Source organism: Phyllosticta capitalensis (genome assembly GCF_038381095.1).
Source record: "Phyllosticta capitalensis strain CBS 128856 chromosome Unknown BKA78scaffold_6, whole genome shotgun sequence".
NCBI lineage: Eukaryota > Fungi > Ascomycota > Dothideomycetes > Botryosphaeriales > Phyllostictaceae > Phyllosticta > Phyllosticta capitalensis.
The window spans coordinates 709,254-734,339 of NW_027117444.1; the positions used below are offsets into that span (position 1 = coordinate 709,254).

Below are 25,086 nucleotides of genomic sequence, written 5' to 3' on the forward strand. Positions count from 1 at the left end.
CAATGGCCCTGGGCTGGAGGCCAGTCGACGAGACGGATCGACCGGGGGCAGTGGTAGGTTTGGAGTCGAGGAATAGTGGTTGAAGTGGAAGCCGGGGTTTTCTAGGTTCTGGCTGCTACTGCAACTCAGTGGCCTGTCGATTGTGCCGGTCTTGGGCAAAAGTGGCGTCCTAGTCGGGGTCTGCTGCACATTTGCTCGAGGTGTCGACCAAGCGTCGAAAAAGTGGGATTGAAAGGCGTCTGTCCGTGGAGTATAGCACAAGCTTTCGGAAAAGGTGGCTGACTTTGGTGTCGAGCTTGGACTTGGTAAGCGCCAGTCGGTGATTCTGGACAGACGGGACGAGTCAGCAATGCCGTTCGAAGACGATTCGAGGAAGCAGAGAAGTGGAAGATGGAACAAATTACTCGACACATCGCACAAGAAAACGAAGCAAACATGTCACGTCAGACGAGAGCAGGTCGGCGAAAGTGGAGCATACCCATACATGCGCTGTTGGTCCAAATTCATGACAGAGACAGCCTATGCGGCTTGAATTCCTCTAAAGCCCTGTCTACGTAAACCCGATGCCTCGAAGAATGTTGTATTTTTGAGTGTGTGCTATCAGAGCGGGGAAGACAAGCCGGACAAGAAGGTGCAGAGTCGGACCGGAAGGCGGATTTGCAGTCAGGATGATGGACTGGGAGAATTGGGAAAAAGGCGACGGCCGGCAGCAAAGGAAGTGGAGGTTTCGGACAGGGTGGCGGAGGACTGTCGCAGGCGCGGGAGTGAGGCGACAAGGGACGAGCAGCAGCACAGCGAGAGGCGTGAGGTTTGGGAAAAACTCGACGGCCGTGACGTGGGAGCTCCCTGCGGATGGAGGAGCAAGTGAGGGAGAGGCCTTGACCGGGCAGAGGGCTAGGCGCGAAGCCCTGGATACAAAGGGTGGTGGAGGAGGGCAGCACGAAGCAATATCAAACGCGGGCGAGGAGAGGGATGGTGTTGGTAGATGGAGAACAGAGGTACAGTAGGACGGGACCTGAGGCTAGGCAGCGGCCGCAAGTAGCGTGGTGTGGATGATATGGATTGGGGCCATCTGCCCGTCGACGACCACGGCCAGCTCTCATTGTGCTGTTCCTGGCATGGGGGGCGTAGAAATGTGCTATGCTGAAGAAAGGCACGGCAAGGGCTGTTGTGAAGGCTGAGAGCCAATCCATCCCGACTAAGCTCCGTCTTGGCCGGCCCCGATCGACCCAAACCCCTGCCCAGCCGTCTGCCAGCTCACCACTCGACCCTTTTCCTCCACCACTCCTCTTCATCCGTCTGTCCAACGTTCCGCACATGACGCTCCAACCCTGCAAGGTACGCTTGCCCAGAGATTGCATTCCACAATACCTTGGCTACCAGGTGCAACGTTTGTCTGAGACGCCTGCAACTTGTTCCCTACGCGGTCGACGCCAGAATATATGAGGCGTCGACGCTGCACTTCCTCAACACCATTGCCCTCGCCCAGACCTTTGCCACCGCGGCCCCCGTTCCCGGGCCGCCGCGCGGGAACAGCCATCAGGCCAAGCTTTTCACATCTTGCAATGTCCCTTTTCTTTCAGAATGTAGATCAACGTTTAGCGGCTCGTGGAACTGAGACACCGTTGAGATCTTCAAGAGGGTGTGTTGGGGCCGCGCTCGACGGCCCAACCTTAAAAATCCAGTTGCAGCTACGCTAAAGCACTACAGCTCCCTTGAATCCGCCCCGACCAAACGCTGCACAGGCCGGCCCAAAACCATCATCCACCATCCATCCGCCCAGATGCTCTTGCTGCAAAGAAGATAATAGACATTTGCCCAGTAGGAAAAGCTCGGCACAAGTAGTGGGAATGCTTGCGCTCTGAGAAGCACGCTCTTTTCGCCTGACAAAGGACGACTAAAAAAATGCACAGTAGTCACCTAGGATACCAGTGTGACCTGACCAAACGCCTTCGGGGAACTCCAAAACACCGCCAGCAATGACATGGTCCAATCGCAACGCCACCCCGCTTCAGCCACAAACGAAGCCGCTCTCACCTCGCCCGAGAAAAAGGAATTGAAAGATGAAAAGAAAATGAAACTTGGTGGCTCCCGGCCTTCCCGAGTGACTATACGGCCGAGCGCACCAAAGGCCGCCCGTCATTGCGATTGCTGCGGTCTTCTCGCGTGTACGAAAGATCTGACACCATTGAATATTGATCATCGTCTTCGTCTACCGGGTCGGCAAACGGGTTTCTCAGAGGCGCGTGCTGCTGGCCGATGGTAGTGACGGGGAGGAAACCGTCGTGTTCCGAAAATGTCCTTGAGCGTACGCTGGCTTCCCGCGACAGTGGCGGCACACTGCATGGCTTGTACGGAGGTGGAGGCTCTTCGTGAAATTCGCCGTCCATGACAAAACCAGCTGGCCGGTTGGAGCTCCGCACCGAGTTCGAGCGCACCGAGAAGGCTTCGGATGTGTCGATCCCGGAAAAGTAGGCGGCGTTGGTCGTGGGTGCAATTGATGAGATGATGACTGGCGCTGGGGGCGAAACAGTCCCTGACAGGGTCGGATGCGAAGAGCCGCTGGTCAAGTGTTCTGAGCTTGCCGCCGACGATCGGTACTGTGGAGGTTCTCCTCGGTGTTCTGCGACCTCGTCTCCCGGATTCATCTTCATTTCGGCCTGTTGAGCCATTCTCCGGCGTTGATGCCGGCGGCGCATGATCATCCAAATGGCCAAACCGACGACGGTGAGGGCGATGAGGGGCAACATTGTTGCTGCCAAGATCTTTCCTGTCGAAGGACCGGACGAGTCTTTTGAGTACGAGGCCGAGTGGTCCCCGGATGATGAGTGGCCTCCATTGGTTTGGGGATTCGCAGAGGTCAAGTCGGTTCCTGTTGCGGCGGGTCCAGAAGAGGTGAGAGTTACAAAGGTACTTGCACCGCCTGCAGGAAGTCCAGCGTCGGCGGTGGGCGCGCCGGTGGCCGGCACAGTGCTGCTGGACGTTTTGGCGCCGAGCAGCTGAGATCGGAGGCTGCTTTGGCAGCTCTCGTCGCAGCCCGAGGTAGGTCGCGAGCCGGGGTAGGAAATGGACGACGGCATGTTGTTGAAGATGGTAGACAGGACGACGGAAGGATTGAGGTCGTTCTTGGAGACCCCGAGGTCCTCTTCGGTCGTTCTTGGGTGAAGAATGGGCATCATGCTGACTATATGGGCTACTGGGTTTTGATCAAGCCGCAATGGCGCGTCATCTGTAGGCTCAGGTAAGCGTCAGCACTCATGGCAACCGGTGCGAAGATGGTGAGGAGCGGGGCCGAATCACGGACAACTTGGTTACAGTACAGACTGGGCTTATCGATAGCCGATTGTTTCAAGCCATGACGCTTTGGCGGACGAAGGAAGCTCCGCTGGTTCTGGCCGTGGTGGTGATGGACTTGATGGTGGAGGTGAGAGGGGCGTCGCGACGAAAACACGGGCGACGGACGAGGATATATGGCTGCTCGTCTTGTCTTGCCTTGGTACGCTGCCGAGCGAGCGCAGCCCCAGCCAGCGTCCGAATCCCGGCACTCAGCTACATGTACCCAGTTACCAGCGGCAGTAGACGCTGCAGGGCGGCGAACGTGAAAGCCTGGGGATGTGCGGGAGGGGCTGTGTGCCGCCGACGGGCCAATGTCCTCGCTCCAGCACCAGTCAGTATTTTTGGCCGACATGGCCTCTCGCTCTCGCCTGCATCTCGACCAACCTACTGCTCTGACTGTCCCGCCGCATCTGACGGGCATACACGGTGTGGGCGCCCACTAAGCAACCTCTAGCGTTGACCATGTCGAGCTTCTCTCACCCTCGTGGGAGCACGACCGACGCCCAAGTTCCCGACAGTCCCGATCCGCCTACTTACTTGCCTCGAATCTCTTCATCTCATCGACCCTGAGTAAAATGTCTCTTGGAGCCCGACACTTATCATCGCGCTACTGTCGACGTAGGTTGCGCCCAAAGCCGAGCCAGCAAGAAAGCAAGTAGAACGTCAACGAACAAGGTCCCGCCGGCTGGCATGCTCGGCCACAGCAACCGACGGATGGCTGTCTGTGCCTCTAATGTTTTAGTTGCCGTTAGTCCCTCGCGCGCCACTGCGCTTGGCTTTTGACCGTCGACTGTAGCGCTGCACCCGGCCTGCAATCGGATCAGAGACATCCGGATAGCAAGCCTCTCAATCTTGACTGAGCTCGTTCGTGTTCTGAAGTATGTCTGGCGAGACTTGCCTCGTCTGTCACTGCCGTCAGTGCAGCACAGCAACCACCGTCGGCAGTTGGAGGTCTACATCTCCTTTTGCTGTCCAGCGTCACGAGCCACCAACGCTCCCGAATGCCGGGATAGCGCGTTTGACGTAGAAGGCGGCGGGGTAAGTTGGTGCAGCAGACAAGCAGCTGGAGGAGCTGTTTTGAATCAGACTTCCTCCCGGCGCGGCTTCTCCCACAAACCAAACAGCGTGTCAAGCACAAGCTGCGAGTTGGCGGCCGGCACACAGAAATAGGCACATCCCATGCCGCTGGTGTGCTCGGCCAATGAGATGACATGAAAATTACTTGGATAGAATTGCTTGGCCAAACCTTGATTGGGTGATGTGCTCGGGGCTGCGGCTATGGCCGCTTTAGACTGCGATGCTGTGATGTCAAGTTGCTGCTGCACTGGCTGCTGCGACGAATAACCCGCTCGGCGTCAGTGCCATCCATGTTGGTCCGGACAGATCTGTGGGGGGCGTCGTGAGGTGTGAGATGCCCCTGTATGGAGCGGACGATGCCGTTGTGAATGAAGTAGATCACTGCAGCTGAGTTTTTGTCAGTGTTCATCAAATTGCCTCTTTCGTCGACGACTCGATACTACATCTGAATCGAGATTTCGGGTCGCTTTATTGCCCTTGTTCTCTCCCCTGTCATGCGTCTGCACAGTAAAGCAGGTGCCTTGGAACTTTGGCGGTTTACTGACGATCCCATGCAACATGGGCGGGACGCAGACGGCTGAAAGGGGCGCAAAACGATGTTTCGCGTTGGGCTGTCATTTTCTCCAAGAGAAGGGGGTGGGTTCTCAGTCATCGCTTTGTCAGCTTGTTCAAAGGACCCCTTGCAACCAGTGTCGTGGTGGGTGCTACTCTTCCTTTCCTTTCTGCACAAGCCTCTGCGGATCCATCGTATTAACTTGCCAAGTGTGCAGTTTTTGGGCGCTGAACTGAACCTCCGCACATACCAATAAACAGCGAGCGGAAGAATCCACAGTCGAAGCATGTTGGTTCTGCGATAGCAACCAAGGTACATGTTGAGTTGCGCCAAAACAAGGTAGCGTTGCGACGGATGCATTCGTCTAATGCTCCTCTCGTTAAAAATGGCTGGGAAATAGGGAGGGGACCTGAGTGCCCTACGATCCTTCTTCGCGTGGTAGGCAGTCTGCTCGTTATTCCAGCGAACGAGCGCCAACGTGATGTAGGCCCTCTCTCAACGATTTTGGCCATCAGATCGATGACATACCACCTGTACTTGCGAATGCTCGTGCAACTCTTGCAGCTTGTAGACGTTGCTTTGGCCTTGGGAATACGAGGCCTCACTTGGGGCAGTCGGGTCGCGCGTGACAGTCGAGCAAAATGAACGGCACCTAGATACCTTGGCCCAAATATGATTGGACTGCGTCCCAAAGGCACGCCATGAGAACATGGTGCTGACCAGGAACAAAGTCGGTCATCCTTCTTTTGTCTGGTTTTCTCTTACTCCAGGCCCATGTCTTCCACTTCAGGGAAGCGCATTCATAAACTTGGGATGCTGATGTGAAGTTGGTTTGTCTTTCATGGCATCCAAAGGGGTATGAATGCGCTGGAGAAAGGACCTGTATTCAGCATCGACCCGTACGCTGTCTGTATGTCGCTCCTCCTTACTCGATGGGTCCGCACGTTGCTGCAGCAACATCTTGGGAGGATCGATTGCTCATTTGCCTCTTCATCCTCGACCATTCCTGTATCGTGAGGAACTTGCCACAGATATGGCTCCTTGCGCAAAACCGAGGTCATGCTCTTGGCTCTGTTGACAACAAGGCTCTTCCCCACACCTGCGCGTTGCTCATGCGCGATGCTTGCTGCTTGACAACTTGGCCGCTCCGCTGCCGCCGAAAGGCAAAAGACCCCGCTTTCTGACTTGCGGATCTTTGTCTATCATTCGCGCAGATGCGATGTGGGTACCAGGCTTCTACTTTGGTGGTTGGGGTGTAAATGATCCTGTGGAATGAGACACTTGCATTCAAATCGCGTTGCAAATGGAACATCTTGGCCAAGGCCTCGCCGCGGCAGCTTGCACTCACATCTGCCATCGTTCAAATTTGGAAACCGATGGTTGATCGTCAGCCGACGATGCGTTTCCGACAAGTTCGACGCCTTGGTATCACGGGCAGGTCCTGCCTGGGGGGCTGGTCTGGGTGAGCAAAGGGAATAACCCAGCGCGCGGATATGCTGCGCCTGTCCGCTGCATTTGCAACGCCAGAGAACGCCACAAAAGCTGCCCGCGGTGAGCAGTTTACCAAACTTCAAGCGTCTCCAGCTGGTCGAGTGCTGCGTCCTTCCGAGTTTCTGAGACGGCCCCGCGGTGTATCGCGCTCTTGGCAGTGAGAAGCCTCTGACGTCCTGTCCGCTGTCGTATGTGGCGTACACTAAGCACAGCACCAGGCTGCTTGCTGACCCGATACACACATGACGGTTGCGGCTCTGCCAAAGAAGGGTGTCCGGTCCTTTCTTATTACCGTTTGCCCAGTGCCCAGCCAGGCCGCCGCGGAGAACTAGGAAGAGTTGACAGGAAGCCAAGAGCGGTGAGCGCGATGTGGGACAAGAGTCTCTCGGAGTTGGTTTGGCGTTGAAGAGCCTCATGAGAAGGCTATCGTGCGACTGATGTGAGACAGCTTGACCTGAGGTTGGGCATGCACGGAGGTGCTTCCAGAACTGAGCGGCATCCTTGTCCGGAGCCGCATCGGACAATTGTGTGCGGGGGAACTGTGCAGGTGGTTGGTAATGCTTTCGAGCGAAACGGTAGGCCTTGGAAGAAGGCGATGTTCAATGTGGTTGAGGAGAGATGAAGAATCAAAGTGCTGGTGGTTGTCGCGGTTGCCGACTTGGTCCCTGGCGAAAAGTCGCGGCCGCCGTCATGGCAAAGACCTGAACACCGCAAATCTCGCACTCTAGCTCAACACAACTTCAGCGACTTGCCAGCTAAGCGCATCGACAGCCTCGCCAACCGGTCAGCCCCATCAAATTCTTCGAAAATGGCATCACTCATGAGCCGCCGCATGGTACCGCACCCCGCCTCCGAAACACGATTGTCGTAAGTCCAAGTAGGGGTTCTTGTCGCTAACTTGCCTGCCCCCTTCCAGCTTTCGCGCGAGGACGAGGCCGCAACAGGCGGCGAAGAGGTGCAGGTGCGCCGTGAAGACCAAGACAAGATCAACAAGTTCAGTCGGCTGCATCAACGCGAAAAGATCCTCGAGGAAGAGCTCAAGACAAAGCAGGTGAGGAGCAGCATCAACATTCCCCACGACGTAACACGGGCTGACTCGCGTTTTGCGGGGGTTTAGAAAGACAAGGAGGACCTCGAGGAGGTGTCAACCGAGCTCGAGCTCGTAGACGAGGACGAAAAAGTGCCGTACGTATCCATGGACATGGCGTTTGTCGTCCGTTTGGGACACAGGGAGAGCTAACATGTCACGTGATGTACCCAGGTACAAGATCGGCGACGCGTTTGTTTCGCTGCCGCAAGCAGAGGTTCTGGAGCTGCTTGGCTCCGCTACGGAGAACATTGAAAAAGAGGTCGAGACAATTGAGGAAGAGCTCAGCAACGTGCGCGACGAGATGCAGGAGTGCAAGGTGGCGCTGTACGCGAGATTCGGCAGGAGTATCAACTTGGAGACATAAAACCTCTGGACGCCAACCGAAGTCACAGCCAGCTCGAATCCAAAGCCTCTTGAAACGCTACTTAGTATCCTGAGTCCTGTCACAGTCCTGTCACAATCTCCTTACTCCCACGGCTCTGGATACGCTGCTCGTTTATTTCGTGGTTCTCGGTCATTGGTTCGACCACGGATTGTTCTGCCTCTCCACGCGTTTGTCGAGCACCTTATCAACGCTGGCCTGCGATGCTTCGCATGCTGGGGCTTATTCAGCACCCAATGTGGCGATGCAGCACGGCCCGCTGCGAAGCTTGATCGCTTTTTACGGGTAACTGCCGTCATAACCGAGTCCCGCGACAAGGGTTTTTACTCATACCTCTTCCTCGACTACGACATCAATGTGCTCCCACGCGCTTTTTTTGAACTTGTCAAAACCCCTTGGCTGGATTACACGCATATGTAGGGCCAGGTCGAGACCACCCTGTCGATCCCTTGCGAAGATGCAGTGGCAGGCATGTCAACTGCCCTATGGCCCGGTCCCGGACCCAACAACGAATTTCGCTGGACACCGGCGCTGCGTCACTGCACGCCCTTCGGCGGCAAGTGGAGCGAGTTGAAGATCTGTTTCGGAGCGAAATTGACCACTCAGTGATGCATTCAGCCACTCGAAAAAGGACACCGTCCAGCTTTGACCATACGAAACCAAACGCCCAACGAATCACGCAGAGTGCATGCATCTCTTTTTTGTGCCTCGCCGGTCCACCCCACCACGTCTTCGCCGGGACAGCTCCACTTTTTGCCAATGGTCTAAAAGCCGTTCTGTTGCTCCATTTTCTCTCCTCTTTTTCTGCCATTCCCTTCTCGGTTCCCTTTGCCTTGAGCCGCTTTCTGCCTGGCGCAGTGGTGTTTTTATATGCGTGGTGCTGGTCGTCCCTAATTTCACTCATCCTTGTCTTGCCTCGTGCCTTATCTTCTCCCCAATCCATTCATCATGAGGTCAGAGACTTCGCATCGGCCTGGCCGTCTTCTCAGCGTCGATAGCGGATCCAATCACTCTACTCGCAGCCAAAACTGTATGTTGTCTTTGTCATCCCACTTCACGAGTCCCATGTGCCATATTTGTGTCCATTGCTTTGCTGAGTCCTTGGAGCCATTCGCAACGATGGAAGTTTCCGCCTTGCCCCAGCGCCTCTCTCCCCCGCGACCCCCGCGACTCCACGCTCCCCCGCATCGTTCAAGGAGGTTGAACTTGATATCGAAAAGCCGGATGAATCTCAAGTGTCTTCTCCCACCACTAGCTCGGCTGCTTCGACAACCACGAAGAATGTCGTAAGCTTTGAGAAAGATGATCCTGAAAATCCAGTAAACTGGTCTACGGTGCGTGGAAATTCTCTTTGGCTCCTGTTGTCAGCAAGTCTTGGCAGGAGACGTTCCTTCTATCCCATTTTATGGGCGCCCGAGTGGCTGCTACACCTTCTACCCCAGAGCACTTGCATTCTTCACATTCATACAGTCTCGGGGAGTTAAAAGCTTCACATTCCTTCTTTTGCAACTGGGCAAGTTCATCTTGTTTTCCCGGCCTCCAAACCCTCTTCGCCGCACTGGGCCTTAGAAGACCAATATTGTTGCTTTAACAATTCGCTGACAACCTCACAGAAGAAGAAAATGTTCCCCTTGACTACCGTCATCGTTGCAGTTCTGAACAGTACCATCTCATCCTCGCTTTCTGCTGGCGCAACCTCCGAGCTTAGCGCCTACTTTAACGTCACCAACCAATCCCTCCTGGTACTTCCCACATCAATCTTCATCGTTGGCTACGTTGTAGGCCCTCTCATCTTCGGACCACTTTCCGAGACGTATGGTCGCAAATGGGTCATGACAGGAGCCTTTGCCATGTTTACAGCCTTCACGCTTGGCTGCGCTCTCGCCCAGAGCTATGCACAGCTCGTAGTTTTCCGCCTTCTTGTTGGTGTCCCCGGTAGCTGTGCTATTAGCGTTGTGGGAGGCGTCTGCGCCGATGTGTACAACGACCCGCTATTGAGAGGTCGAGCCATGGCCGTGTACATGGCCGCCACGACGTTTGGACCGCTGATTGGTCCAATTATTTCGGGCTTCATCAGCGTCGTGGACTGGCGGTGGACTTTCTGGGTTGGCTTGATCATCGCAGGCATGACGTGGGTGCCTCTTGTCCTCATGCCCGAGACATACGCACCAGTGATTTTGAAGCAGAGAGCTGCCCGCCTGCGTAAGGAGACGGGCGACCCCAACATCTTCGCACCTATTGAGATTGAAAACAAGGGCTGGAAGTATGTCGTTCTCGTCGTTTTGACCCGGCCAATTCGGATGATGCTGTTCGAGTGGCTTGTCCTGTTTTGCTGCATCTACCTGAGCTTCGTTTATGCTGTCTTTTACATGTTTTTCCAGGCATACCCAATCATGTACAAAGGTAAGTTCGGTATTGTTTTCAGATGTAATTTCGATTGTGGCTGACATTCAATCAGAGGGATACGGCTTCAACGCGGGCGAGGAGGGCCTTGCGTTTCTCCCAAGTAAGTTCGGCCAACACCGTCTCCAGGACATTTACTTACAGTCGTCACAGTCGGTGTCGGAGTCTTCTTCGCTTCTGTCATCTACCTGTCTTGGGACGCCTACCTCGGAAAAGCGACAGCCCAGGGCAAAACTTGGACTCGCACAGAAGAAGCCCGTCGTCTCCCTCTGGCCTGCATTGCTGGCCCTTTCCTCGTCGGCTCCTTGTTCTGGGCTGGTTGGACCGCGCAGCCTGGCAAAATCCACTGGATTGTGCCCATCCTCGCTGGTATCCCATACGGAATCGGCTACTTGCTCATCTTCATGGCGATCCTCAACTACCTGGTCGATGCATACGAAACGTTCTCTGCTTCAGCCATGGCAGCCTCGGGAACCGCGAGAAGTATCTTTGGCGCCGCGCTGCCGTTTGCTGCGCGACCCATGTACGAAAACCTCGGCGTTGGATGGGCATGCAGTGTGCTTGGCTTCATCATGCTGGCCATGTGCGGCATTCCATTCGTCTTCATCAAGTATGGAGATGAGATTAGGGCCAACAGTGCCTTCTGTAGAGAGCTGAAGGAGAAAAAGGCGAAGGACGAGGTGGCCATTGTCGTCACTGATGAGGAAGACGTTGAGAAGAATGCTCAAAAGTTTGGATGATCGAAATCACAGGGGCCAGGAAAAAAGGCCAGGGCAGGACAACGACTGAAGGATCCAAAAATGAAAAACCAAAAAGGCGACGAGACTGGAGAAAGATTGAAAAATGGGAGAGAGAACATCCAATATCCGCTGGCGGTCCCACAAGGAGCAGCCGGCTGCTCTCCCAACAGCATCATCCAAAAACGGACAATTCGGCGAAATTTCAAAATCTCTCGGAAGGACATGGCATATCTGGCATAGCATTCGGTATAGACAAGGAGTTTGGTATATGTATAGATTGGAACAGGCAAGATATAAATCCACGTGATGCATTGCCCCCATCCAGCAAGTCCACGCGTGGCGAAGCTTGAAAGAGCTTATCCCGCACACCAAGCCGCCCGATAAGCCCATATCGCCGCCGTTGCACCCACACCATTGGTTCTCCAGATACGCGATTCACTGCCATCTCCAACGCCGTCTTCTTCGCCGCAAGACCATCCTTTCTAGACAAAATGGCTGTCCCCACGCCGAGGCAAGTGACAGCGAGGCCGGAATGCTCCTGAGCCAACCCGACCTGAGATAGATACCAGCTCGACTGCGACGGCCCGTCCGCGCTGCCAGCCCACCTCATCGGGTACAACCGCGCCATAGGCCTTGTAGGTTAGTTTCCCCCGCCGCGGCAAGATAAGCCCGTCCCAGTCGAGCAATGCAGCGAGTCGTATAAGGTCAGCAAAGCCAATTTCAGAATCAAAATCGTAGTGTGGACTGATGGTCCCCGGCAGTTGATGTGTGGTTAGAGATAGCCTGTCAGCTCTTAGGACCCTGACAGGGAGAGGCGTTGTTGCAGATAGCAGAAGCGATGCAATTGCCCGCATGCATGCGTGGGTGGGCCGAAGGTGGGGAGCAGTATAAGGGCGCGCGCTACTGCACGCGCAACGCGATGACGATGCCGCTGTAGCACGGCTGTCACCTATTTTCTCAGCTTGCTCCCCACAAGCGTGCAAGTGCTGCAGGTGGTCGGTCTGCAATTGTTTTGTCTACTGCGCAACATCAAGCCTACGTTTCTGTCCAACAGGAATCTTTCCTCCTTCGTCAATGGTTATTGATACCCTTGAAGTCTTTCGAAAATCGTCAACATTCCGAGAGACACCATGACTGCCGACGCCATGGAAGAGGGGGATATTCGGAGAAGTGTCTCTGTTGTGTCCAAGGCGCAGGCCGACGGACTTGCCAGCGCGGAGGACGCTGAGGTCCTGGGTATGTTTACAACACATTCCGGATTGGATATTTAAGCTAATTTTCCGTAGCTCGACTTGGATACAAACAAGAGCTTCGAAGAAATTTCACCATGATCGAAGTATTCGGTACGCTACCCACGGATACTCAGACGAATTCCCCTTTCTGACGCGCGATTCGAAAATTCCAGGCATCGCCTTTTCAATCATGGGTCTCCTGCCCTCCATTGCCAGCACATTGACCTACAGCTTACCGGCAGGACCAGTTGGTCTCGTTTGGGGCTGGTTTGTGGCATCGCTTTTCATTTTCTTTGTTGGACTGGCCATGGCAGATTTGGGATCCGCCATGCCGACAAGTGGAGGTCTGTACTGGTGGACGCATTACTTTGCGTCGCCGAATACGCGCAACGCGCTAAGCTTTCTGGTCGGCTACAGCAACACGCTTGGTCTCGTTGGCGGACTTTGCAGCATCGACTACGGCTTCTCGCTCATGCTGCTGTCGGTCGTCGTGATTGCGCGCGATGGCGAATGGGAACCTTCTCGCGGTGTCATCTACGCAGTGTTCTTGGGTTGCGTCCTCTGCCATGGAGTGCTTGCGTCGACTCTGTCCAAGGTCATGGGAAAGCTGCAGACAGTGTTTGTTGCAGCAAACTTTGTTCTCATTGCTGCGACTGTGATTGCGCTTCCAATCGGCCGGGCTGATCAGCGTAATGATGCCGCATTCATATTTGGAAAGACAGCCAATTTGACGACTTGGCCGACGGGATGGAGTGAGTCTCGGATCCGTCTGATCATTACTTCAATTTCTGACACTTCTTTAAGCATTCATGCTCAGTTGGCTATCGCCAATCTGGACCATAGGTAAGTCTTGTCCGTTCTCTCCCTAACCACTTACCCCTGACTGACTCCATCACTTCAGGCGCCTTCGATTCGTGTGTCCACATCAGTGAAGAAGCCGCCAACGCAACCAAGGCCGTACCATACGGCATCCTCATGTCAATCGGATCCTGCTGGATTTTCGGCTGGATCATTTGCATCGTGATTGCCGCCTGCATGTCGCCTGATCTCAGCGCCACGTTGGGTAGTGCGTATGGCCAACCCATGGCCCAGATATACTATGACGCGCTGGGCAAGCGGGGAGCCATCGCTTTCATGGTGCTCATGTTCTGCGTGCAATTTCTCATGGGCCTTTCGATTGTGGTAGCAGCGTCACGGCAGACATGGGCGTTCTCGCGCGACGGCGCGCTTCCCTTCTCAAGCTTCTTCCGGCCCATCAGCAAGACCTTTGGCTACATCCCGCTGCGAGCCGTTTGGGGCTGCGTGGGCCTGGGCGCGGTACTGGGCCTCCTCAGTCTGATCGACAGCGCGGCAGCAAGTGCGCTTTTCTCGCTCGGCGTCGCTGGCAACAACGTCGCCTGGGGCACGCCCATCTTCTGTCGTCTGTGGTGGGGCGAGCACAAGTTCAAGCCAGGCCCCTTTTACACGGGAAAATTCAGCCAACCCATCGGCTGGATCGCCATTGCTTTTATGATTTTTGGCACCTTGCTCGCCATGTTCCCTGTCGAAGGACCTAACCCTGATGTCAGCTCAATGAACTACACAGTCGTCATAAGCGTCGCCCTGTGGGGAGGCAGTCTGGCATATTACTACATTGACGCACGCAAATGGTAAGTTTCCCTTTCCCCTGATTTTGGGCTCCAAACTGTTTGCTTTGGTACTGACACGAGCAAATAGGTTCACCGGCCCCAAGATGACGCTCGACTCAGACGAGCTGTCAAAAGACCAGCAAGACGCCATCATTGCTGAAGGCTTGACCATCGACGGTGTCAAGCCGCCGAGCAGCAACAGCGGCCGCGACGAGGAGAGCGCCCCTGCCATGGTGGGGAAGAGTGCCGATTGAGGAGGGGAAAGAGCACAAAACGGGAGAACGCAACACAATCCCACCACCGCCCATCTTCAACCACACCATCTCAACTCATAGACCTTCACCCTCAGCTTTCTGCGTCCATCACGCACTCCAAATTTGGCTTGCTGTATCCAGTAGGGACTGGCGTAACACACAAGTTTATCTATATACCAAAACATTAGCCTCATCTATCACGTACGACCATAGCACGTGGAGAATTCGGAACCCCGTCCGCTCTTCCATAGACAAGCCACGTTGCGGCCGATTAGTAGTTGCGTGGGTGACCAGCAGCGAATCCCGGCTGTTGTACGTTTTGCGTTTTGTTTTGTGCCATCGTGAGAAGCGAGGTGGTCTGTGTCATGACCTTCTATGGACAGACTCAGGTCAACAAGAAGAAAGTACCTTTGGATATGTGACTCGGATTTTTTTTTTTTTTTTTGACAAGTAGTTCCTACAATAAGTTGATGCTGACGATAGTGGTACAAATCCTTAGGCCAAAGTGATGCGAAGTAAAAGTAGAGAAGATTGTGACATGGAATCGGCTGAGACCCATACTGCTTTTTATGACTCCTTTGTCTAACTTCGTCTCCCTTCTGTCCAAATTTCCAAACCAAATAGGGGTATCCTTTTCTCCTGCTGCCAAAACAAACAAATTGAAACCAACTCCTTGATGATGCTGTCGTGCCGCCTGTCTGTGTCTGTCGTGCCTTCCTCTTCGCCCTCAGCTAAAGATGGGGAGGAAGGGTCGCAACGGGAAGGAAGGTACGAACGGCTGGTGACTTCTTTCTCCTCGCAGCAGCCATGATCATCCCGTTTTGCCTCGCCTCGCCTTGCCAACCCCATGCTTCCTCCCGTAGTCTCATGATCGGGCGTCACCACCATTACGACGAAGCACTCGCCGTCCTCGACGACGCGTTGCTCAACGCATCAGCCGCGGCCTTTTCTTCTCTTTCTTCATGCACTTCTTGCTCCGACTCGTCGAGCTGTGCCAGGTGCGCACCTCGCCTCGGGCCCGACGCGAAGTTGTAGTCGTCGTCCAGGTCGTCGCGCGCGGCCATGAGGATGCGCCAGTCGGCCCACGTGGATTTGAGGGATGTAAGGAAGTTGGTGAAGGCCATTTTGTTTCGAAGAGTTCAATTGTTGATGTTTGGAGGATTGGCCTGTTTTTGGTTGGTATTTTTGGCTGCCAGGTATCGATTGCTTATCTTCTCCGGATAGGTACTTTGAAGGTGTGTGGTCAGATAGAGGGACGGGGTGTTGGTGGTGTGAGATGAGGTGACCGATGTCGGGATAGATGATGGATGTAGATGATTCGATTCCTCTCGTTGTTGTGGGCACGACTTGTTGGATTTGGAGATTTGTGAAGAAGTAGCAAGAAGGCCTCTCAACACAAGAATTGATGCGGTACCTGCTATCATTAAATACTTGAACCCTCATGCCCAACGCAGCATCAAGGGAACCCAAATCATGATACACATTCGGATCAGGCTCGGAAATGGCACGGACGACGACAAGCCAAGATGCAGTTTTCGTTCGGGGGCGGACGGATTGTCATGTCATTGGCTGCATTTGTTGCACAGGGGGCGTCTTTGATGTGGGAAGCTGCAAGCAAGGCAGGCGTGAGGGGGCAAACGGAAAATTTTGTTTATAGGGTGGGGGTGAGGGTTGTCTTTTTTTTCGTCGCCGACTTCTGGACAAAGTGACAGGCAAGTTGACGGCGTAGGCGTGGTCGTGGAAATCTAGCGAATAGCGTCGAGAACATCGTTACTTAGGCAATTTGCCTTGATTCAGGAACTGATCTGGTGGTTTGGTTGACGCAGCGCGACTTCTAAGGCATGAAGGGAGGGCTGATTTTAGCGATGCAAACGACGCTCTGGCCTATGATTGGTTGAATGCTCGGAGTTGTCGCTGTTGCTGCCCGGTTTGCGCCGAGACTACATCGACCACTGCTTCCAAGCGAATGGACCTGGCTTCATTCTTGAATCTATATAAAACTGTCAGGATTGGATGTGATAGCCCAAAGAAAGATCAAGACTTGCAGTTTAAGACTACAGCACCCGAAAAAGCGAACTGAGGAAGGAATGTGACTACTTGATCACCTTAGAGTTGAATATAAAGAGCATTTAGGTTCTTCATAGCCAAATAGAGACGCAAGGAAAATGTACCAGCTCCTCGAAGACTGACAGGGGGCAGTTGAGAGACTGTAATGCAACTCTCCCCTTCTATCGCCGCCATGCTCGAGGTTTTCACCCGGCGTCTTCTTTGCCATACTCTTCTCCCCAGTGAAGTGGCTCACACTCATTCAACTGCTTCTGGTCCTCACTGCTTATCAATACCGCTTTTCCTTCATCCTCTTCTTTCTCCTTAGGCCGCTGTCTCATAAAGTATCGCACAAAAGTTTTGTTGTCTGGGATATATCCAGCGCCTTGATCATCAGACACTGCTGCCATTTTGTCCGCCGCATTTGCAGCGACCAGCATCCCACCCAGGTCGAGCCACAGCCCTTTAGCGTACCTAGAAAAGAAGAGGAGGAAGACGTCGTAGAATTGTACAAGCAAGAGGACACCAAGAACAGCGGCAATGACCCACTGCCATTCGCGTTGTGGACCTGACTTCCAAATTCGCCACTGGACGGGGCCTTGGAGTGTTGTCGTATTTGACACCTCCTCGAAGCTCCAATCGAACATGGTCAGCATATTGGAAAAGGTAAATGCGACGACCATGGCGAGCCCGTCCATGCGCGTATGGCCGCGCTCGCGTTCAACAATTGCGTTGGAGATGCGTAGGGCGATGGAGGTCAAGTTTGTGCTTTGTTGGTTTGGAAACAAGGCTTGCAGGCTTGGAGCGACGTCGCTAAACCAGGATGCAAGCTCAGCAGCAATTTGGGTGTTGGCAATGGCAGTGAGGTTGTCGGTCGAGGGGAAGACCCTTTGGGTGGAGTTTCGAGGCTCGATGTATGGGAAATCAGGGTAGAATCCGCCGCACTCTATGACATGTCGAATGGCTGTTACTCCGTCAGCTGCGGGAATGACTGTTAGGGATGATTGACTGACGGAAGAGGACCTGGTCAACTGATATTGAGCAAGTAGCGCCAGAAAAATTGCCGCCGACAGGACTGGCCGGGCCAATGTCCAGCACCACTGTTCCACTGTCTCTGGAAGATGCGTTCCAGGACCCAACAGCGGATCCAGCTGCTTCTGAGCAACTTGTGTTAAGAAGGATGCCCGTCAATTTGAGGGTAGCAATCCATCCTGTCGCTCGCTCAGCCCAGGCATTCGAGCTGTGTTTCGTCTGCTCTGTCCACATCTCTCCAATCGCTGTTCCGTCCAAGGCAACTGCTTGGTATGAAGACGTATGGTTCCTCGTGACGTTGACGATGCTGTGCATGAGTGCTTCCTCGTCGCGAACTACTCGCCATCCACGTGGTCGTCTTTGCGCCTCGTACAATAGTGAAAGATCGGTAAAAATTGAGTTCGCAGCAATCGCGTAGGCCTATTTGCACACTTGTTAAAACCTTGGACGCTCACTTGGTGGCATAATATGACTAACCACATCCCAAGAAAATTCGCCAGGACCTTCACGGACCATATCCCAAGACTGATTCCAGACAGCCGTTCTGCTGACATTAGTAACGCGCATCGTCTTGTTTGAAAAGTAGGCGCGCTCGTCGCCCACAGCATTGCTGAAGCTGAGGTCCGGCCACCATCGATCTTGTGGTATAGCAATCGTGTTCATGGCGGCGTTCAGAAGTACCATGCTCAAGCCGATGATGAAGACTGGCACGAAACGCAGAAAATCTTTCCAGGTCCAATCCTTATTCTCGCTGCGCGTGTAGCAATTGGCGATGGCAGTCCATGGCTCGCGCATCTCGTCCTCCATGTCGAAGTCCAAGGTGCTCGCGCCCTTATCGTCCTCCTTTACCATCCATCTTGTGACGGTTGTGCCAGCAATGTGGCTAAGTGAGTCACCGACGCCGTATGATAGAAGTGTGTTGATTAAACCAAACGCAGCAAGCTGGGCGTCCTGATTGATCCACAGTCCATGCCAAAGCCACCTCCTTGTTGAGAAGCTCTGGCCTAGAACTCCAAGAATAATGGCACTGTTTTCCGAAGTGAGCATGAAGGGAGGCATTGAAGATGGATCGGACAAAGAACTTACCCAGCAAGAACTGTCGCAGTCAAAACTCGTTTGAACAAGCTCCAGCTGATGGCACCCCAGCGCTCCTTCATTCTGTAGGGTCTTTCGTCCAGCATAAAGCTCCACGCCTGTCTCCACATCTTCTTGATCCGTTCCCACACCTTCCTGAATGGGGACACGCGTTTGTCTGGTTCGAGACGCCTGCTCTCTTGATTCTTGCTTTTCTGATTCCTGGCTGGTGGTGTCTCTTCACGAGAATTCGGCCTCGAACTTGCACTCTGACTTCCTGCTTGGCTCGCAACCGCTTGATTGCTAGTGTCGTTGGCCCGACCGTCGTTTCGGGGAAAATTTCCCAATTCCACATCTTGAGATCCCGTCATTTCTGGGAATTGTTGCAAGTGTGTCGTACTCCAAGGTTTTTTTGTAATGGTAGAGTAAATGAAAAGTCGAAGCTCAGCCTTGCTTATCATGGCCACGAGGCTGTCGACAAGGCTCGATCGAAGGCATATGCCACTCCGATGCACTCGCATGTCTAAGCAAAGAAGCATTATGCAATGCATGATCATTGGTAATCTCAAGGGTCGAGGGTCGCTGACTTTTGAAGAGGAAGGGATGCGCGCAACAGCTTGAGCTGAACGCGTAGTCTTGGTCTTGCATGAACGTGACCGGGGTCTGCGAATTAGGTTGGTGGAGCCGCAGTTCTGTTTGAACCTCACATATCATTGCTCGCTTTGCCAGCCAACCTTTCTGCTCGGTGGAGGGTCAGATTACTACCGTTGCGTATCAAACTCCTGGAGCACTTCCTGAGCAGTTCTCCGAGGTAGTCTGAAACGTCTGATCCTCGATGGCAACAACAAACGATGGCGACAGCGTCAAAAGACAAGATCCGGCAAGAGAAGAGGTCTTCCGCCGACCAAAGTGATAACATGGTCGTTGAACACATGAATGGTGTTGGGCAGGAAGGAGTGGACCTCGGGAGCCGAATCGAGACCCGGTCGACATTTTTCTTCGGAGCCTTGCCGAGAGCGGAAATGTCGTCAGCGCAGAGCTCGGCGCCATCCGCATTAATTGCAAACAACGCTACCGTCGCATGATTCAAACAGACTATGAATCGTCATCACGACTACATCGTCCTCTCCTCCAAACCTCCCGAAAGATGAACAGTCGATAGCTGCCGCCGCCATGTCTGATACGCCGCTTCCAACCAAGGTCGAGAACGAGCTCGCGAAGCTCGACTCTTCGGTCCCTTTTCGCGCTTCCAAGGCCCATCACCACCAGACCTGGGCTCGCACCTTTCACTCCTACCCGGAGCTTTACATTCGTCCGCACTCTCTCGCCGAGATCCAAAAGGCCGTTGTTCTCGCCCGGAGATGCCGTCGCCGCATTGTGCTCGTAGGCTGCGGCCACTCGCCGAGTGATATGACCTGCACGTCTTCCTGGATGATGAACCTGGACCATTACAATGAGGTGCTCAAGGTCGACAAGGCAAAGGGAACTATGCTCGTACAGGGCGGCATCAGGTTGTACCAGCTCAACGAGCGCGCAAGAGAGAATGGGCTCACAATGCCAAACCTGGGGAGCATCAACCAGCAATCGATAGTGGGTGCCATGGCCACGGCTACACACGGCAGCAGCTTGAAGCATGGTCTACTTTCGGGATCGGTACGTAGCCTGCGGATCGTACTCGCAAATGGCTCTACCGTCCTTTGCTCTGCAGAGCAGAATGTGGACCTTTTTCGCGCGGCGCTCGTCTCTCTGGGTGCCTTGGGCATCATCGTCGAGGTCGAGTATCAGATGGTTCCGCACACCAACATTGAATGGGAGCAAAGGTTGCAGCCTCTGGCCTACGTCTTGGACAAGTGGGACAAGGACCTCTGGACCTCTAGGGAGTTTACGCGCGTGTGGTGGCTGCCGTATATGAAGCGGGCCGTCATCTGGCGTGCGCAGCAGACCACCAAGCCCGAGCGACCACCAGTGGACAGCTGGTATGGTGGTTCCGTTGGCTACCACACCTACCACGTCCTTTTGTGGGCTGCCCACTACGTCCCGCGCATCCTGCCGGCGATTGAATGGTTTGTGTTCGGTATGCAGTATGGCTTCAGCGACAACATTCCGACGACAGCTGTCGAGCCCCAGCACACTGGCCTCCTCATGAACTGTTTGTACAGCCAGTTTGTCAATGAATGGGCGCTGCCTCTTCACAAGGGTCCTGAGGCCATTACCCGCCTGTCTGCTTGGCTCCACGGCGATGAAAAGGCATCTGGAATCCCGTTTTCAGCTCGCGGCGTTTGGGTGCACGCTCCCATTGAAGTGCGCGTCTCCAACACTTCCAACAATAACCAGCCGCGCCCTTTTCTGGACCCCACAAGCTCCGATGGCCCGACTCTGTATCTGAATGCCACTCTTTACCGTCCGTACAACCTTGACCCGCCCGGTCGCGAGCAGTACTACAAAGCGTTCGAGTGGCTCATGAAGGAGCTTGGCGGCCGTCCCCACTGGGCCAAAAACTTTGCCACCGTCACTCACAAGGACCTTGTCAGCATGTACGGTGCCGACCTGGCCAGCTGGCTCGCCGTCCGCAACGATGTTGACCCAGATGGCATGTTCGTCGGGGACTGGCACCGCCGTGCCCTGCTGCCCCCAACCAGCGAATTCCCGCCTCTGGCTCTGGAAGAGCGCGAGGCCAACCGCAAGCCGCACCGTAAGGGCGGTGTGGATTGGTTTGGCGAGCAGGCTGTGCGAACTGGTCCAGGTAGTTCGTCGAGCGATGAGAGCTTCGATGTCTTGCACGGTGCCGAGGCAGAGGCCAGCCAGTTGCTGCACCATGTGCGGGAGGAGGACCATCACTTTGAAGAGGAGTCTTTGCACAAAGAGACGCACAGCGATGACCCGCAGTCGGGGGTCACAGGCGTAAAGGTTTTTGACAAGATGTAATGGACATAGACCACGCAACAACGACCTCTCACGATTGAATGGATATGAGTAGTCAAAATCATGGCTTTACGTTGAAATTCTGGACGTTTCTTTTGAATATTGACCATGGCACTGCACTGGCGGTGCGAGTACCGGTGATACAGCAGCAGATCGAGTTATAATCCTGGCCCCTCTACACGTTGCTCTTATCCATATGCACAACCCAAACGCCAAATACGCCCAAGATGCCTTCCTCCGCAGCGAATCCCCTAATCCGAACCCGCATTTGCAAACTCCGACACGTAGTACTTCCGCCCATTAGCTCTTAGCCAAGGCGGACGGGCGGTCATGGACGGACCCGCATAAACTGACGACTCACTTCCTTCACATCCTCAGCCAGCTTCTCCTTCTTCACCGTAGGAATCTTCCAATTGTTGACGTTCCACCACCAGCGGCGGAGGCGCGCGCCGACCGACTGGCCGCTCAGCTGGGTGCCGCGGTTCCAGAAGCGCCAGCCGTCGAGTATCAGACACCAGACGGTGCCCTGGAGCAGCGGGAAGACGAACTGGTCGCGGAAGGTGATGTAGGCGACGCCCCACTTGGTCTCGCACTTGTCGATGCTCTTGAGGTAGCTTTGCTCGAAGCGCAGGTCGGGCAGCGGCGGCAGGTGGTGGTGTCGAGGCGCAGGATGGAGGACTGAGAGCGGGATTTCGTCTTCGTCAATGTCCGAGGATGAGGGCGAGCGTATGTGGACCGGCTCCCGCGTGCTGGCCGTGGTCGAGGGATTCAGGTCATGGCGGGGGTCTGGGTTGCGCTGGATGCTGGCGGCTTGGATCGTGGAGGCGACCTCGAAGGGGCCTGGCGCCGACATGGTCGTTTGAGAATTGAGGCCAGGTGAGAGCGGCGATGGGCAATCGGAGGTGAATGGGCTTTGTAGATGTCGATGGATGATGGCATGGCGTTGGCAATGGGCGGGTGATAAGATTAGATGTTTCGGTGGGGCATGATTGGCCGACCCCAGACTACCCTTGGCTCCTGAGAGCTGGCTAATGCGTGGGGCTCTCTTGGACAGTCTGGATTTCCCCCTCACAATTCCACAACTCTACTCTCTCACTTCCACAACTCGCTCTTTTCGCCATAATGGGTAACACCAATTCTCAGATGCTGGACAGCATTGCGTCCAGCTCGAATTGTATGCCCCCTTTTGCCCTACACCCACAAGGTGGCCAAACAGCCCGGCTGACCATTTCTAGTCGACCGCGATGAGGTCGACCGTCTTAGGAAGCGCTTCATGAAGCTCGACAAGGTATCAAGTCCTTGGATCCCTCGTAGAGCTTCGTCTCTTCGCCCTCGTAAACCTCGCCGCGCAACTGCTAAACCCCACCCCAGGACAACTCGGGCACCATCGAACGCGACGAGTTCCTTTCGCTCCCTCAAGTCTCCTCGAACCCCCTCGCGACCCGCATGATTGCTATCTTTGACGAGGACGGTGGCGGTGACGTCGATTTCCAAGAGTTTGTGTCGGGGCTGAGCGCCTTTAGCAGCAAGGGCAACAAGGAGGAGAAGCTGCGCTTTGCGTTCAAGGTCTACGACATTGATCGCGACGGATATATCAGCAACGGCGAGCTGTTCATCGTGCTCAAGATGATGGTTGGCAGCAATCTAAAGGATCAGCAGCTGCAACAGGTACGCTTCCTTCGCGCGGCGATAAGATCACGCGAGCGCAAACTAGGAACAAAAGGACACGGGCTGATTTAATGCTGCGCACAGATTGTCGACAAGACCATCATGGAGGCGGACCTCGACCGCGACGGCAAGATTAGCTTCGACGAGTTCACCAAGATGGTCGAAAACACTGATGTGTCCATGAGCATGACGCTTGGTACGTTGTCCGGCATACCCCGGCCTGTCAACCACGTAGCGCTGACGACTGTTGTTTCCAGACTCCTTCTGAGGAGCACATGTTTTCTTTTTTGCACAAAATTTGCATGCTTGGGTCGGAGCAGCATGGCGTTTGGGGGACGGATATTGGACTACTGGGTGAGGGCTGCAGATGGAGTGTCATGACATTATCCAACAACATTTCTGGACGACTTGTGGATCGTACTCCGCTTCCGCGAAGGGACAGCCAACGATCTTCGACTTATTTCACCATTGTGTCTCTGGGAGTCTAGATGCGAGCTGCTGAATGCTACTGGTGTGCAGATTGTCGTCAATTTGGCCCCAACGCCCAACGTGTGGCTGAAGAGGAGGCTCGTTGTGCCCGAATCCAGACTCCAGCCGCCAACCCATCCTTATCCACCTTCTCAATGCGACTTCTGCCGAGCGTGGGGCATGAACAGGCGGCGCCACGGTCTGCCATTTGTCAAGCGAGCAAGCGGCGTCTGACACCTCCACCAGCATCCATGCCCATTGCCATGTCGACGGAACTTATCTTCTGCAAGATGGCTTCCTTCCACAGCCTGTTTAATTTTCGACGTGATGACTTGATTGGATTTTAAAGTCATGGGCGACCTGTCCATCTTCTCGAGGTTTGGTTTGACGGAAGAGCACAGGGCAGACTGTCACGATCTTTTGAGAGCAATCTTTCCAAACCATGAATTGACGACACACAGATACCAGGGATATTGCAGCTACACTGTCCTGCTCTCCTTCCGAGGGGATACTCAGGGGCGCAAATCCAGCTCGAATGCTTCTCAATGCAAGCTACTAGAAGTCAACTGCGAAGCATCCACAAAATTACAGCTCTCCGACGACTTCTGGAACCAACACCTCATCGTTCAATTCCGCCCTCCCGTCTTCGCTCTAGACATTCAAGTCACAAATCTCGCCACTGCCGTTTACGGTCCATACGCGCCTGACGTCCGCCAAATCGGCCGTGTGCACTTCAACTCGAACCGAGACCACCATGACGAGAAGGAGCAGCAGCAGCAGCAGCAGCATCCTACGCAAACGCTGACCATGACGGCGCAAACTCGTCTCCCCGGCCTCCCCTACAGCGCCCTCCAAATCCAGCACCGCCATCTCTCCCCCTCTCAACTCGCCCGCCAGGAAAACCTGGTGACTGGCTTCGCCGCCTTCCTCGCGCGAGGCTGGCTCTCCGCCTCGTCCACGTCCTCCCCTCTCCCCCTCCGTCCAGGCCCCCTCCATCTCGCCACACGCTCCAAACTCCGCCTCCTCTCAACCGAGCTTCCAACGGCGGCTCTGCGCAACGCCGCGCGGCGGACGCTGGAGCAGCTGCACTTGCTTCGCTGCTTACCACTGTGTCTGAACCATGGGGACGTGGTGCCTGGCAACGTCATGGTGGGTTCAGAGGGCCAGTTGACGGGCTTGGTCGACTGGGCCGAGGCCGAGGTGGGCGTTTGGGGCGTGCCGTTGTACGGGGTTGAGTTTTTGCTGGGGTGGGTGGAGAAGGAGGGGGAGAAGGAGGAGGAGGGGCGGAGTGTGGGACAAGAAGGGGGCCAAGACAGCAACGTCAACACGGCCGCCGCAGCAGCATGGGGCGCTGGCGGCGGCGCCCAGGACAAAACGGCAGGTCGTTGGAGGTGGACATGGACGTACTACACCGCAGCGCCCTCTCTCCGCTCCCTCTTCTACTCTACGCTCTACCGCCATCTGCCGCACCCTCTATCTGATGAGCAGATAAGCGCGATTGGCGTCGTCAGAGATGTGGGCGTGTTGCTGTGGTTTGGGTTTGCGTGGGACGAAGGGGACATAGGGAGGGTGGTTGAGGGGTGGAGGGACGAGAGGGAGCTTGTTTTGTTGGAGACGTTTTTGGGACATGGTGCGGCCGGTGGTGGGTTGAGGGGAAGGGGGAAGCTGTAGGGGAGAAGATGGGATATGG

At 54.8% G+C, this 25,086-nt stretch overlaps 12 protein-coding genes across 12 annotated transcripts; 7 read left to right on the plus strand and 5 right to left on the minus strand.

Annotated features, from left to right (window-relative positions):
- Positions 1-1,734: 1,734 nt before the first annotated feature.
- On the minus strand, positions 1,735-3,362 carry BKA78DRAFT_147885 (uncharacterized protein). Its single transcript, XM_066882895.1, has 2 exons — positions 3,305-3,362; positions 1,735-3,229 (listed from the first exon to the last, which is right to left on the minus strand). Exon 2 carries the CDS (start codon positions 3,177-3,179, stop codon positions 2,109-2,111), a length of 1,071 nt encoding a protein of 356 aa, XP_066743242.1. The 5' UTR covers positions 3,180-3,229; positions 3,305-3,362; the 3' UTR covers positions 1,735-2,108.
- A 3,724-nt stretch (positions 3,363-7,086) lies between these two features.
- On the plus strand, positions 7,087-8,113 carry BKA78DRAFT_147967 (prefoldin subunit). The gene is made up of 4 exons (XM_066882896.1): positions 7,087-7,292; positions 7,374-7,508; positions 7,575-7,642; positions 7,719-8,113. Exons 1-4 carry the CDS (start codon positions 7,266-7,268, stop codon positions 7,909-7,911), a joined length of 423 nt encoding a protein of 140 aa, XP_066743243.1. The 5' UTR covers positions 7,087-7,265; the 3' UTR covers positions 7,912-8,113.
- A 36-nt stretch (positions 8,114-8,149) lies between these two features.
- BKA78DRAFT_147971 (uncharacterized protein) lies at positions 8,150-8,970 on the minus strand. The gene has a single exon (XM_066882897.1). It carries the CDS (start codon positions 8,870-8,872, stop codon positions 8,315-8,317), a length of 558 nt encoding a protein of 185 aa, XP_066743244.1. The 5' UTR covers positions 8,873-8,970; the 3' UTR covers positions 8,150-8,314.
- BKA78DRAFT_353494 (major facilitator superfamily domain-containing protein) lies at positions 8,878-11,072 on the plus strand (the record flags this gene model as incomplete). Its single annotated transcript, XM_066891568.1, has 5 exons — positions 8,878-8,959; positions 9,037-9,263; positions 9,543-10,332; positions 10,388-10,435; positions 10,486-11,072. The coding sequence occupies 5 exons, from the start codon at positions 8,878-8,880 to the stop codon at positions 11,070-11,072; spliced, it is 1,734 nt and encodes a 577-aa protein (XP_066743245.1).
- A 944-nt stretch (positions 11,073-12,016) lies between these two features.
- Positions 12,017-14,375, plus strand: BKA78DRAFT_283599 (amino acid permease-domain-containing protein). The gene is made up of 6 exons (XM_066885669.1): positions 12,017-12,308; positions 12,359-12,415; positions 12,478-13,056; positions 13,109-13,147; positions 13,206-13,953; positions 14,021-14,375. Exons 1-6 carry the CDS (start codon positions 12,203-12,205, stop codon positions 14,184-14,186), a joined length of 1,695 nt encoding a protein of 564 aa, XP_066743246.1. The 5' UTR covers positions 12,017-12,202; the 3' UTR covers positions 14,187-14,375.
- Positions 14,376-14,537: 162 nt separating this feature from the next.
- BKA78DRAFT_380371 (uncharacterized protein) lies at positions 14,538-15,615 on the minus strand. Its single transcript, XM_066892969.1, has 3 exons — positions 15,415-15,615; positions 15,168-15,352; positions 14,538-15,110 (listed from the first exon to the last, which is right to left on the minus strand). Exons 1-3 carry the CDS (start codon positions 15,608-15,610, stop codon positions 14,769-14,771), a joined length of 723 nt encoding a protein of 240 aa, XP_066743247.1. The 5' UTR covers positions 15,611-15,615; the 3' UTR covers positions 14,538-14,768.
- A 1-nt stretch (position 15,616) lies between these two features.
- BKA78DRAFT_316274 (uncharacterized protein) lies at positions 15,617-15,845 on the plus strand (the record flags this gene model as incomplete). The annotated part of the gene is made up of 1 exon (XM_066888608.1): positions 15,617-15,845. Exon 1 carries the CDS (start codon positions 15,688-15,690, stop codon positions 15,841-15,843), a length of 156 nt encoding a protein of 51 aa, XP_066743248.1. The 5' UTR covers positions 15,617-15,687.
- Positions 15,846-16,438: 593 nt separating this feature from the next.
- BKA78DRAFT_353497 (uncharacterized protein) lies at positions 16,439-18,421 on the minus strand (the record flags this gene model as incomplete). Its single annotated transcript, XM_066891569.1, has 4 exons — positions 16,439-17,196; positions 17,246-17,684; positions 17,742-18,291; positions 18,351-18,421. The coding sequence occupies 4 exons, from the start codon at positions 18,419-18,421 to the stop codon at positions 16,439-16,441; spliced, it is 1,818 nt and encodes a 605-aa protein (XP_066743249.1).
- A 1,090-nt stretch (positions 18,422-19,511) lies between these two features.
- BKA78DRAFT_331869 (D-arabinono-1,4-lactone oxidase-domain-containing protein) lies at positions 19,512-21,263 on the plus strand (the record flags this gene model as incomplete). The annotated part of the gene is made up of 2 exons (XM_066889921.1): positions 19,512-21,155; positions 21,186-21,263. 2 exons carry the CDS (start codon positions 19,512-19,514, stop codon positions 21,261-21,263), a joined length of 1,722 nt encoding a protein of 573 aa, XP_066743250.1.
- A 55-nt stretch (positions 21,264-21,318) lies between these two features.
- BKA78DRAFT_316277 (uncharacterized protein) lies at positions 21,319-22,303 on the minus strand. The gene is made up of 2 exons (XM_066888609.1): positions 21,622-22,303; positions 21,319-21,550 (listed from the first exon to the last, which is right to left on the minus strand). The coding sequence occupies exons 1-2, from the start codon at positions 22,111-22,113 to the stop codon at positions 21,512-21,514; spliced, it is 531 nt and encodes a 176-aa protein (XP_066743251.1). The 5' UTR covers positions 22,114-22,303; the 3' UTR covers positions 21,319-21,511.
- A 79-nt stretch (positions 22,304-22,382) lies between these two features.
- Positions 22,383-23,196, plus strand: BKA78DRAFT_353500 (uncharacterized protein; the record flags this gene model as incomplete). The annotated part of the gene is made up of 5 exons (XM_066891570.1): positions 22,383-22,434; positions 22,496-22,548; positions 22,632-22,928; positions 23,013-23,124; positions 23,186-23,196. 5 exons carry the CDS (start codon positions 22,383-22,385, stop codon positions 23,194-23,196), a joined length of 525 nt encoding a protein of 174 aa, XP_066743252.1.
- A 551-nt stretch (positions 23,197-23,747) lies between these two features.
- BKA78DRAFT_226515 (uncharacterized protein) lies at positions 23,748-25,019 on the plus strand (the record flags this gene model as incomplete). The annotated part of the gene is made up of 3 exons (XM_066883688.1): positions 23,748-24,122; positions 24,183-24,647; positions 24,765-25,019. Coding segments are annotated over 3 exons (1,095 nt in total), but the record flags the coding sequence as incomplete, so codon positions are not given.
- Between the last annotated feature and the right edge of the window lie 67 nt (positions 25,020-25,086).

What these genes read in the sequence shown, in the direction of transcription:
- BKA78DRAFT_147885 (XM_066882895.1), bottom strand. Translation starts at nt 3,179, where the DNA reads ATGATGCCCATTCTTCACCCAAGAACGACCGAAGAGGACCTCGGGGTC.
- BKA78DRAFT_147967 (XM_066882896.1), top strand. Translation starts at nt 7,266, where the DNA reads ATGGCATCACTCATGAGCCGCCGCATG. An exon ending in CACTCATGAGCCGCCGCATG is followed by an intron (nt 7,293 to 7,373) that starts GTACCGCACCCC and finishes GCCCCCTTCCAG; the next exon opens with CTTTCGCGCGAGGACGAGGC. An exon ending in AAGAGCTCAAGACAAAGCAG is followed by an intron (nt 7,509 to 7,574) that starts GTGAGGAGCAGC and finishes GCGGGGGTTTAG; the next exon opens with AAAGACAAGGAGGACCTCGA.
- BKA78DRAFT_147971 (XM_066882897.1), bottom strand. Translation starts at nt 8,872, where the DNA reads ATGGATTGGGGAGAAGATAAGGCACGAGGCAAGACAAGGATGAGTGAA.
- BKA78DRAFT_283599 (XM_066885669.1), top strand. Translation starts at nt 12,203, where the DNA reads ATGACTGCCGACGCCATGGAAGAGGGGGATATTCGGAGAAGTGTCTCT. An exon ending in GGAGGACGCTGAGGTCCTGG is followed by an intron (nt 12,309 to 12,358) that starts GTATGTTTACAA and finishes AATTTTCCGTAG; the next exon opens with CTCGACTTGGATACAAACAA. An exon ending in CACCATGATCGAAGTATTCG is followed by an intron (nt 12,416 to 12,477) that starts GTACGCTACCCA and finishes CGAAAATTCCAG; the next exon opens with GCATCGCCTTTTCAATCATG.
- BKA78DRAFT_380371 (XM_066892969.1), bottom strand. Translation starts at nt 15,610, where the DNA reads ATGATAGCAGGTACCGCATCAATTCTTGTGTTGAGAGGCCTTCTTGCT. An exon ending in TCTGACCACACACCTTCAAA is followed by an intron (nt 15,353 to 15,414) that starts GTACCTATCCGG and finishes AACCAAAAACAG; the next exon opens with GCCAATCCTCCAAACATCAA. An exon ending in CACCTGGCACAGCTCGACGA is followed by an intron (nt 15,111 to 15,167) that starts GTCGGAGCAAGA and finishes TGATGCGTTGAG; the next exon opens with CAACGCGTCGTCGAGGACGG.
- BKA78DRAFT_316277 (XM_066888609.1), bottom strand. Translation starts at nt 22,113, where the DNA reads ATGTCGGCGCCAGGCCCCTTCGAGGTCGCCTCCACGATCCAAGCCGCC. An exon ending in TGGCTGAGGATGTGAAGGAA is followed by an intron (nt 21,551 to 21,621) that starts GTGAGTCGTCAG and finishes AATGGGCGGAAG; the next exon opens with TACTACGTGTCGGAGTTTGC.